General features: G+C 44.0%; 1 protein-coding gene across 2 annotated transcripts in view; it reads right to left on the minus strand.

Annotated features, from left to right (window-relative positions):
• Positions 1–1,505: 1,505 nt before the first annotated feature.
• ABHD12 (abhydrolase domain containing 12, lysophospholipase) overlaps positions 1,506–10,997 on the minus strand; it is a 191,445-nt gene continuing 181,953 nt past the window's right edge. For both annotated transcript variants that reach the window (XM_069768982.1, XM_069768981.1), the window contains exons 7-13: positions 8,623–8,752; positions 8,239–8,276; positions 7,373–7,452; positions 7,193–7,275; positions 5,217–5,295; positions 4,653–4,780; positions 1,506–3,805 (exon numbers count right to left, since the gene is read on the minus strand). In XM_069768982.1, the coding sequence (XP_069625083.1) occupies positions 3,775–3,805; positions 4,653–4,780; positions 5,217–5,295; positions 7,193–7,275; positions 7,373–7,452; positions 8,239–8,276; positions 8,623–8,752 (569 nt within the window). In that variant the 3' untranslated portion in view covers positions 1,506–3,774. The remainder of the gene's footprint in view (positions 3,806–4,652; positions 4,781–5,216; positions 5,296–7,192; positions 7,276–7,372; positions 7,453–8,238; positions 8,277–8,622; positions 8,753–10,997) is intronic.

The raw sequence follows: 10,997 nt of genomic DNA on the forward strand, positions 1-10,997 counted from the left end.
TAAACCCAGAGACCTCAGCGGACTGTCGGATCTTGGCGGCCAGCAGCTCCACGGCTAAAGCAAACAAAAGAGGGGAGAGCGGGCACCCCTGTCTTGTCCCTCTATATAGCCTTATCGTGTGAGAAAGCTCCCCATTCACTCTCACCCTAGCTGATGGTTGCGCGTACAATAGCTGAACCCAGGACACAAATTGTGGGCCGAAGCCAAAGAATTTCAATACCTGCCACAAGTATCCCCATTCCACACTGTCAAATGCCTTATGGGCATCTAAAGAAGCAATAACTCTATGCCCACTATTATCAGCCCCCAATTGTAAATTCAAAACAAGCCTTCTAAGATTGACTGCCGTGGACATGCCTGGCATAAAGCCAGATTGATCTGGATGAATCAATCCAGAACTAACACCTGATAATCGGGTCGCCAACACCCCAGCCAGAAGTTTAACGTCCGTTGTGAGCAAAGAAAATAGGGCGATAGGATTCAGGCAGTCGTAAATCTTTATCTTCCTTCAGGATTACAACTATTATGGCCTCCCTCATTCCTAGCCTCCTCCAAAACTACTCGTAATCTGGGTAGCAACACCTCCTCCATTTCCTTATAAATTTCAGCTGGCAATCCATCTGCTCCTGGGGCCTTACCTCTTGCCATGGCTCTTAAAGCTCGACTTAGTTCTTCGTCCGTGATAGGTTCCTCCAAACTTTCCCTATCCTTCTCACTCAGTCTAGGTAGGACAATACCTTCTAGAAATGTCACAATGTCAGTCCCCGATGGGTCCACACCAGAGGAGTATAGATCCGCGTAGAAGTCCGTAAAAACCCTTAAGATCTCAGAGGTCTCCGACACTTTTATACCGTTAACAGGCTCTAGTGAATGTACAAATGGTGTACCCCTCTGGGCCGACGCCACCAGCGAGAGCATATGTCCCACTACCTCCCCTTCCTGGTAAAAGGCTAGTCGTTGGAACTCTCTCTTCCTGCTTGCCCTCTCCAGAAGAAGTTTATCCATATTATTCTGGGCTTCTCTTAACCGTTTCCCAGCCTCAGGGGTACCCAGTGTGGCCATCTCATCTTCAGCAATTCTCAGCCTTATCCCTTGTGGCATTCTCCGCCTGTTTTGATCGCCGCTCAAACGGATTGTTAATGCTTACCTACTTTCATAGGTAACTCCCCCCGCCCCCCCCTAAACTTCATAGCCACTTACAATTAATCTGAAAACACCGCCAATTAGTGTAAAAACTGCACCTAAGTTGCCGTGGCCACTACATGGGACTTCACCCTATGTGCTAAAATGTTGTACTTTTCCCTAGGTGCTCAGATGAGCAGTTAATCATTTTATCACTCCCCGAGTCACATCAGGATGATTCCGTGTCTCAGATGATTACTGGCATATTGAGCCTCATGTGTTTGGTGACATCAGACTTGATTATGTGAACATATGTACCATGTATGAACTCTGCATGTTGAACTTGTAAATTTTATATAATGTCCATGCAAGAATATGGAAAATTCTGGTTTCAAATTCTCTTTTTATAACATTTAAAATGCAGATAATATTAGCAAAACACATCATGGAAAGAAACAGATCAGTACTTTGGAAATGATACAGGCAGCAAGTTTGCTTCTCCATTCTGCAGATTTACGGTACATTAAATTATTTTGTTTCCAGTACAATTTTGTCAACTAAAAGGACTAAATAAAATCAAACTTGAAAAATCCAGACATTTGTTCTAATGGTGCACGATTAAGTATTTCAAATGAGCCTTAAAAGAATTAGATGTATTCACACCTCACACAACTCCAAGTCAGAGGACCAAAGAATTCTGACTGTCTCTATGGAAAATCCTCAGTCAGCCATCTATGGTGGAAAATGGAATCTGTAAGAGGCCTATAAGGACAAGATCCAAAGTAGACTGGGAGCCTGATCTAGGGATTAAGTGCATGTGTAAGAGACTTCTCCCCATGTGGAGTGCTTCATGGACATGTTAGACCTGCTGTGGTATGTAAGGTGGGTTTTAGGGTTATGGGCACACAGGAATGTTTTTGTAGCAGAAGACACTTCAGGGAACCGCCAGCGGTGTTTGTCATGAAGTGTCTACTGTTTTGTTTTTGTGGTGGCTTCTTCTGATTTTATATATAAGTTAGTGGCGTCTTCCAGGCGGAAGCCACCAGACGCTTGGAGCGTCTTTTACTTGCTTCACAGCAACCGAAACCTAAAGTGCTTAAAAGAAGTTAACAAAAAATGAAACATAGGCCAAGTTAGTCGTTTTGACATAGCAATGCATTATTTTTAAGGTTTGTTGAGCGCTTTTCAGGCGCAGTCCCCCCCAAATAAGCGTTGTGTGCACAAAACCTTATCACGTCTCTTTACCTCCATGTTTTGCTATCTGAGGATCTCCAGCTAATCCAAATCATGGAGGCAGGTGAGGAGCGGACAACGACTGAGGAACCACAAGCTGCAGAGCATGTGCTGAGAGACTGGAGTAATGTCCTAAAGGGGTTATTTTTTTTTCTTTTACAATATTTAATTTTGATAATAAACATAATAAGAACTGCAGCAAATATAATGAAGACCCTCTCCAGTCCACTCACTGAGGGTCCGGGGCAGAGGTTCTGGCAAACCCACCGGTCTTTGGCTGCAGGGTTGACATGGCGGCAGCTTGCAATCAGTGGGCTCAGCGGCCACTTCCTATACAATTGGCCTCATGTCTCCCATCCAAGTGATGGTGCCCGTAGGTTTGGGCATGCGCCATCTACTTGCAAAAGCAAAACTAGGGGGGCTGCCGAAGTATGTGCAATGTATTGCCAGAGGATCAGATTTTTTTTTTGTTACTTAAAAATAACACTACAGCTAATGTTATAAAGGATCAGATGAGCCCCATTTAATGAATCCTATTCTGAAGAGTACTCAGGGAAATAAATGAATCCGTCACATTTTAGTAGTTAAATCAAGACCTCCTTACCTTGATCTCTGGACTTTCACCATTAGATTCCCAATGAAAGTTTATCTAGTCCCTTTGGATGACCGTGCTTTACAATGTTATTCCAAAGACTTAATAACCAAGTCCATGGTAGGGAACCCATAGCAGACATATTGCTTTTCCTGCACACCTCCCCACCTGGGATCCTGGCCCCAATTAATCGAGGTTTCTTGTGTATTATTATTATAAAGACAAAAGCAAGTTCTATTATTGTGAAGCCGGGCGCTGTGCAATCTGCAGACACTCTACACTTCTAAGACCATACAGTTGGGTAGAACCAATAACCAGACACCTATGTGCTATCAGAGGACGTACAGAATATAGGAAATCTGAGCGCTATAAATCACAGTAGCATGCACAACCTCTAAAGTTATTGCGTTGATAGTGCCTATGGACACAGCTCTCCCCTGGAAAAAAAACATAGAAGCTTTCTTAATATCCGATGCAGGACACATTCTTGTTCATCGGCAGTATTGTTCAAAGTCACAGCAATGCCAAGCTTACAAGTAACAGACAACCGGTCTTCTCCTGGGGGCTCTTTCACAAATTTCTGCTTTTATGATACGGTTACTTGAAACATACAAGGAAAATCCCAGCACAGGCAATAAATAATAATTACGAGAAAATAAAAAGTCACACTCTTATCCAGTAGTTGTTCCCCAAAGACACTGGAATGGACTATATCCCATGCGGAAGTATAGGCAAGCACTGACACGAAGTGTCAACTTCACACAGGATGGTCATCCTGCTGGTCCCCAAATCACACGCGAGCTTCTGGATTTTATTCTTCAGTCCTTCTACTGTTGCTCCGTGCTGCCAAGGAAATCTCTGGAGGGAAGAGAGAAAGTGGGGAACGTTATGACCGCAAAGAAATAATGAAAGAAGATACAGCTATACATTGTATTTTTACACTGCAAGACACTTTTTAGAAAGAAAAAAAACAGGGCAGAGCAAAGTACTGCGGTGCGCAGGTGCCGGGAAAGGTCAGAGAGGCCCGGTGCCTGCGCACGGCAGTACTTTGCTCTTCCCTCAACAGGGCAGACAAAGTACGCCTGCGTCGGAGCCGCAGCGTGAAGACAAGAAGAGGACGTCATCGTAAGAAGATGGGAGGCCCCGGACCGGACCGCAACGCTCATCGGACCAGAACCGGACCGGGACCGCCCCTGGGTGAGTATAATCTAACCTTTTTTTCCTCATCTTTGAGGATACGTCGGGGGCTTATCTACAGCATTACAAAATGCTGTAGATAAGCCCCTGATGCTGGTGGGCTTAGCTCACCTTGGATTTTGGGGGTGACAGGTTCCCTTTAATAGTAGAAACATAAGTGAATCAATTTTCCAGTTGAATTTTATGGACCAGCGAGTTGACAAAACTGCAAATCAGGACAAATCCTGAGAGATCTGACCATAAGGCTCCACTTTACCATCACTCTGTTTGTAATGACTATATAATATAGGAGATTCACTTTTTGTATTGAAGAGTACAAAGAGCACGTTATGTACTGGGACGCTCCCACTGGGGAATATTACCGTACGGACATCCGGGATTTGGGCTTCAGATTAGCCACCACAAATCTATCATTACTTGAACTGGTCAGCATTCACAATCAAGTGTATAAAGGATAAAAAGTGCACATTTTTAGTCAAATTACAGTACGTGTGAGAAACACACTCACCTCAAGATCTGTTTTAGCTCCGGACTCCTGTATATGAACTTGTGTCTATATCCCAGATCTTTATTAAAAGGAACAAACTGTACCTTGAAGTCCCGTAAACTTCGTGCTGGAGCAGCGATGGTGTAAAGCTACAGAGATCAGACAACAATACAGTCAGTTAATTTTATTAGGAAGGAAACTTCATGATGAAGCCGAATCATAAGTGGAAATGGAGCCAAGCCAAGAAGATTACCATTACATTTGTCTTCTGCATTAACAGCTTTACGAGCGCACATACATACACACACAAACATACATGCACAGACATACAGAAATGTACCCACATGCACATACACACTAATATATATGACGGGATCGCTATGACTGCAGAGAATACCCAGTGTGGGGTCCGTGTATTCTCATACTAACAGCTCTATTAATGGTGCCCTGCCAAGCAATACACAGACCGTTCTACGCCCTGTAACCCTTTCACATCCCAGTATATGTGGATAACATTTCTATTGGCCTTACTGATTATTAATTTTGGAACAGAAAAAGATCTGCAAATGCAGATAAAATAAATACCTTTCTTCCTAGATGGAATGGGATCACAGGGTCGTCCTCCGCATGGAGAATGAGCAATGGGCAGGAAATATACTTCACACTACAGCAAGAAACAATACAAAGGTTTCACTCCAACTTTACAGCTGCTATTCTGTGCAAAGTAAAGTATTATTGGTCCTTAATGCATCAATCATCGGAACTCTAAGTGCAGATTGTATTAATTTATTCAGGAAAAATTATAAGAGGTTGTCCATCTTTCGAGAATTTTTTTCCCCAATTAAATGCACGTATTTTGGACCATAATCAATATTTTTAGCCATTATGTTGCAGCAAAAATTTTGAAGTTTTGCTTCTATATCCGCCGTTCTGCACGGTCTAATTATAAGAATTATATCGGCAGAATTATATAACGGAGGCTCCGTCAGTCGGCTCACTATGGCGGTGAGTTTCTAACTCTTGCCTGCCTTTTACTTTGCTCCTCTCAGCTGATTTATGACCACATAACAGTAGAATGTGCAGGGAAATGAAGGGCCTGGAAAAGCCAAATGGTGCACAATTTTCAACTAAACCTAAACAGCAAAAATTATTTTTAGCTCCATTAAGAAAAATGGGGGGGGGGGGGGGGGAGGGGACGCAAAAGCAGCAAAGGTGGACAACCGCTATAGGGCTGTTCTTAAACGTAAAGAGGTATAGCTAGGAGATGCCATCAATTTGTGATTGGTAGAGGACTGACTTCAGGAACCACCATAGCTCCTGAGAAGAGTCACCTGGCCACTGGAGTTCAGCTCAGCGGTGTCCACACTGTGCAGTGAAGAGGCAGTGACCCAGCAAAAATCACAACACAACGTGTCTAGTGTCCAAACTCACACAGTGTACAGCGCATGGTATCCTCCAGATTGCAACCAGGAAAGAAGACAGTCCATAAATGTATCCGGTTGTTGAGGGCGACTGCACCACCATATCATGGTGCGGCATGCCAGGGGTACGCTCTGCTGGGCTCTGTGTTCCCTCTCACAGGCTGAGCTTCTGCAGAGCCTCCTGCTCTGCTCGCTGCAAACTCCACACTGTTACACCCAACCCTCTGCCGCAAGGGTTTTCACAAGGGATCCTGTGGCCATATGCCACATGGAAAACCTGGCGCGGGGAGGAGACAGACTGCCCTTCTACCTTCCTGAGGTCAGTTCTAAAAATAAAAGCCTTTGACAGGTTTTCCTAAATCTGCCCTGGACAAATAGCTTGCCCAAGCCAACACTCACTTTTATTCTGCATTGCAACCACAGCTATGCCTGTAGTGCACTCCCGTGGCCTCAATATGCTTGTGTGCGCATCCTGGGAGACATATAGCGACCCTCACATGACTCCAGTCACTGCCTCACACCGTGCAGGGATCTAGTGATGCGAATGGAGCTGTACAAGTTTCCCTGCACACTGGGTGGGAAGAACAGTGAAGAGGCACACAGCCTCAATTCTCAGGACCAGTAGCGGCTCCGGACCCCACTATTCAAAGTGATGTAATTATGTAATAAGATGGAATCTCCATTTAGTGTTTTACCAGAATGCTAACTGACAGATCCTTGGGGGTCTTGGGAAGCTGAATCTATGAATCATGCAATTTGTGGTCTATGCAAAAGAATTGCCATAGACATTCCTGGGAATACGTATAAAATCTGCTCACAATGTAAAATTCAGGTATGAATGCAGCACTTATATAAAGGGAATCAAAGGTGCAGATGGACCCAACTGCCTTTAATAGTCCTTTATTCTATGATGGTGTCCATTGTTTTACTGGAAAAAAAGAAAAACCACAAACAAAACCCCCAGCCCAGCAGCTTTACTCATGTCTTCTGCATTTTGACAGAACATACAGTGAAGATTATGTAAAGGGGCTCCTTTTCTCTTTTTTTGGCATGAAAAGAGCCCTTGGAAACTATTAATGGCGTTATGTAAAGGACATTGTGACAGTGGTAGTGTGAAAGCTTATTATGTCACACACTTACTTATCATCATTTGCAAATTTGATGCCACTCGCAGTGATGGGATCCAGGAAGAACCAGTCAAAGCCGGGGAAATACCTATAAATCTAGACAGGCGAGATGGCAAGAGAACATGTAAATCGTGTGTAAACAGGGACAGAATTCTGGTGTGAGCGAGTACTATGTAGTGTACGCAGCACCTACCACTGAGAACGGATGACTCTTCGCCTCTTCACGGATGTTTGTAAATGGCGACTCTAATATCAGAGAATCCGGAGGGGTTTCTGCAAATAATAATACAAGTATGTATGAAGGTTCATCCTTCTACACGTTCTGCACAAAAGTACAAGCCTCTCATTGCCAGGCCACTTTTTACACTTTTGACAAGCACAAAAAACCCTGTATGATCAAAAACATAATCAGACACCACATTACTAGCCCCAAACCGAGCACTTTATACAAACACTACTGGGCGCCTTACAATTCAAGAGGCCTTCATGGAAGTCTACATCAGAACATCTCAGGCGGTAGGAATTACAGAAAAAGATTGTGGCTGAATTAAAAAAAAAAAATAGAATAAAAGTTCAATATGTGCAGCGATCACTCAGGCCAATCCTGCAGTCTACATGGTTAGATCTCCTGTATTAACCAGGTCTATATAACCCAAATGTCCAGGACTCACTACCCCAAGACTCAGGTTACTGCAGACCATCCCCAACGTCGGCCACCTTAGGGGAAATAAAAAATAACCCGTCAGATCAGTTTCCAAAGGTTGTGCGACAGTCACTTATCCTGCTCTGACCATAAAACCAACCAGAACGGCTCTGGAGAAGGAGAAAGCGTCAGCCTATTCTATGGCTACTTTAGAAATGCCGAATTACCACAAAGCCTTGGGTCGTCAGCTCCTGGCCTATTAGGAGCCACTTATTTCAGCAATTACACCACAGTATTAAAAGTTTCCATAAGTTAAAAAAGCAGAGAAAGTCCAGCGTCTCCATGAATGTGCTACATGTAGAGCCACAGGAGCGCCTGTACAGTGGGTAGAATAATAACGGGTGCACATCACATACCTCGCTCACACAGGCGCCTCACTAAATTTGTAGCAACCCTAAAATTAGAAAAACACAGTCAGTGATGATAAAAGTCACATAATGGCAGATTCCTACACGTCTGATACAACATTTGTGCTTCCGATCAGGATGGAGAATGCGGGGGGCAGAGGACAGAACCCCAAAGTGCGGCTCTATTACAGCAGAGGGACGCCGCCTGCTCCATACTGAATGCTGTGATAATTGTGCGTGTCCCCCGCCATAACCAAGCATGTGCTTTGGGAGTCTGCACACTCACATATACAACATACTGTGCATTACAATGGCGGGTGTACTGACTTATTACAGAGAACTAGTATGGAATGAACATTATTAAGTGCTTAGGACAAATGGTTTTTAGCTTACCCCGTGCCTAATGAGTGCCCCCAGATGTACACTGGGTTGTCACCGCTTCTGGCCTTTATCCAATCAAAAACATGGAGGGCATCATAGGTCATTCCAGTCTCGGACGGAGAGCCGACAGAGTCCCCCCATCCTAAAAGAAACACACATATATATCTTTGTGTGGAAACTTCCTGAAGAAGAAGCTATGAGCTTCGAAACGCGTTGAATAAACCACCCGAACACCTTACAATTATATCTGGATCCATTATTTGTCGCAGCAGCGCGGATTTAATCCACATTGATCTATTTTAACGGTTCTGAGTGGTCGCAGCGCCGACCTGTGGATCTGCAGCAGCTGACAAACTACATGCCTGTACTGTGTACCACCAGGTGAGCAGTTCGCTCACAATTTATTAGAAGCAATCCTGGGGATAAGACCCTATTTGCTCTTTTTTTGTCTCCTATTTTTCTATACTAATAGAAACACACAGACACTTTATAACCTGTAAACATATACACATCATCAATTTCAGTTTTATTAATTTAACTGTCAGATCCTTATACATGGAAATGCAATAAGAGGATTGCTGGACAAGATTGGAATCAGTCTTTAAAGGGAATCTATCAGTAGATTTCTCTATGTAATCTGACAGCAGCATGATGTAAAGACAGAGAGCCCGATTCCAGCCATGTATCACTTCCTGAACTACAGTGCCGGCAAAAAAAATCTTTACACCGCAGCAAAAAAAAAAAACTTTACATATAAAATCCACACCATAATATCACTTTTTAAAAGTGTACACAATGGGGGAGATAATAAAAAACTGTCTAATATTAAAGCTGGCTTTGTTGCAAATATCAACCAATCAACGCTCAGTTTTCACTTCTCTGGTAAAGCGAAAGCTGCACTCTGATTGGTTGTTATGTGCAGCTCAGCCAGTTTTGCTATTAGGCAGTCATCCCGTGCCTTGACTCTGCTCGGGATCCAGTGATTGCTGTAGCTAGAGATCTGGGAGTGTCAAGAGCAGCAATTTATCAACTGAAGCGGTCGGCGGCATCATTGCCTCCTGGGATGGTACCGCAGAGGAAGTCAGGCTCTGGCGCACCTAAGAAGACTTCACCAAGGACTGATAAGCTTCTGAAGCGTGAAGTGATGTCACATCCCTCTATAACTAAGTACCCTATGCTCCTCCAGAACATCGCAACTAGGACAATTCGTCACCGCCTGCAGAAGGACCTGGGCCTACCAAGTTGCCATGCTGCAAAGAAGCCCCTGCTCACAGCAGCAATGAAGAAGAAAAGGCTTGCCTTATGTAAGAAATATCAAGATTGGACATCTGAGGAGTGGAAGAAAGTGATGCTTAGTGATGAGAGCACTTTCAGGCTGGTCCGGGGAGGCTCAAAGGTTGTGCGTCGTCCGAGTACCGTGTCACGGTATGACCCAAAATATACAGTACTAAAGGAGGTGCTGAAGACACTGTGGGTAAACATGGACTTCATATACTTAGCCAGTCTTGCTGAATCTATGCCTAAACGACTGCAGATGGTGATAAAATGTAAGGGTGACATGACAAAATACTAATTATAATAAAACATCCACAATAAAACACTTGAATATTAAGATTTTGTGGTTTCATTGAACTTGTAAATATTTTTTTTGCCGGCACTGTACTTGGTGCAGTTTTTATAGAATCCCTAATTTAATCTGCTGTAGATGTTGCAGTAGCCATATTGCTATGCCATGTACAACCTCGCCCACACCCCTGATTGCCAGCTTCCTGTGCACACTGTGCATTGTCAGCAAGCAGCTAATCAGTGGTGGGGGTTATACACATTAGCTGAACTGGGCTACATGTGACACTTGGTCAGACAGTGATAATCTCCTTCTAATAAAACACTGATTATATTGAAACCACAACACACAGCTTATTAAGTGACATCTCCAGAATCAGGATCTCTTGCCCTATATATTACTCATGTCAAATTCTGGCCAGCAGGCCAAATATAGCCTGCGGGGTGAGATTTGCCCCCCCCCCATGCTGGGCGGGCAACCTGCTCAGCATCACACTTTCAGATGTTTCAGCATCCTGGATGCAGATACAGTTGAAATCAATGATGGAGGAAGGAGTGTCAGCTGGTGCTCCCTCCACCATCATTCTCCCTCTGTCTCTGAAGTCTGGCAGTGGGTGCGATGACGTAATTACAATTGGCCGAGCAGTGCAGAGGATCAGAAGATGTGCTAAAGAGACCGGAGCAGTGGGGGAACGAGGTGTGTGTGTATGTTTTTTTTTGTTTCATGTTGGGCCCATTATACTGTACGGAGCACTATCACTATATGGAGCCATTATACTGTATGGAGGACAATGCAGGGCCCATTATACTGTATGGAGGACAAT

This window comes from Ranitomeya imitator, chromosome 5, assembly GCF_032444005.1.
Source record: "Ranitomeya imitator isolate aRanImi1 chromosome 5, aRanImi1.pri, whole genome shotgun sequence".
In the NCBI taxonomy this organism is placed as follows: domain Eukaryota; kingdom Metazoa; phylum Chordata; class Amphibia; order Anura; family Dendrobatidae; genus Ranitomeya; species Ranitomeya imitator.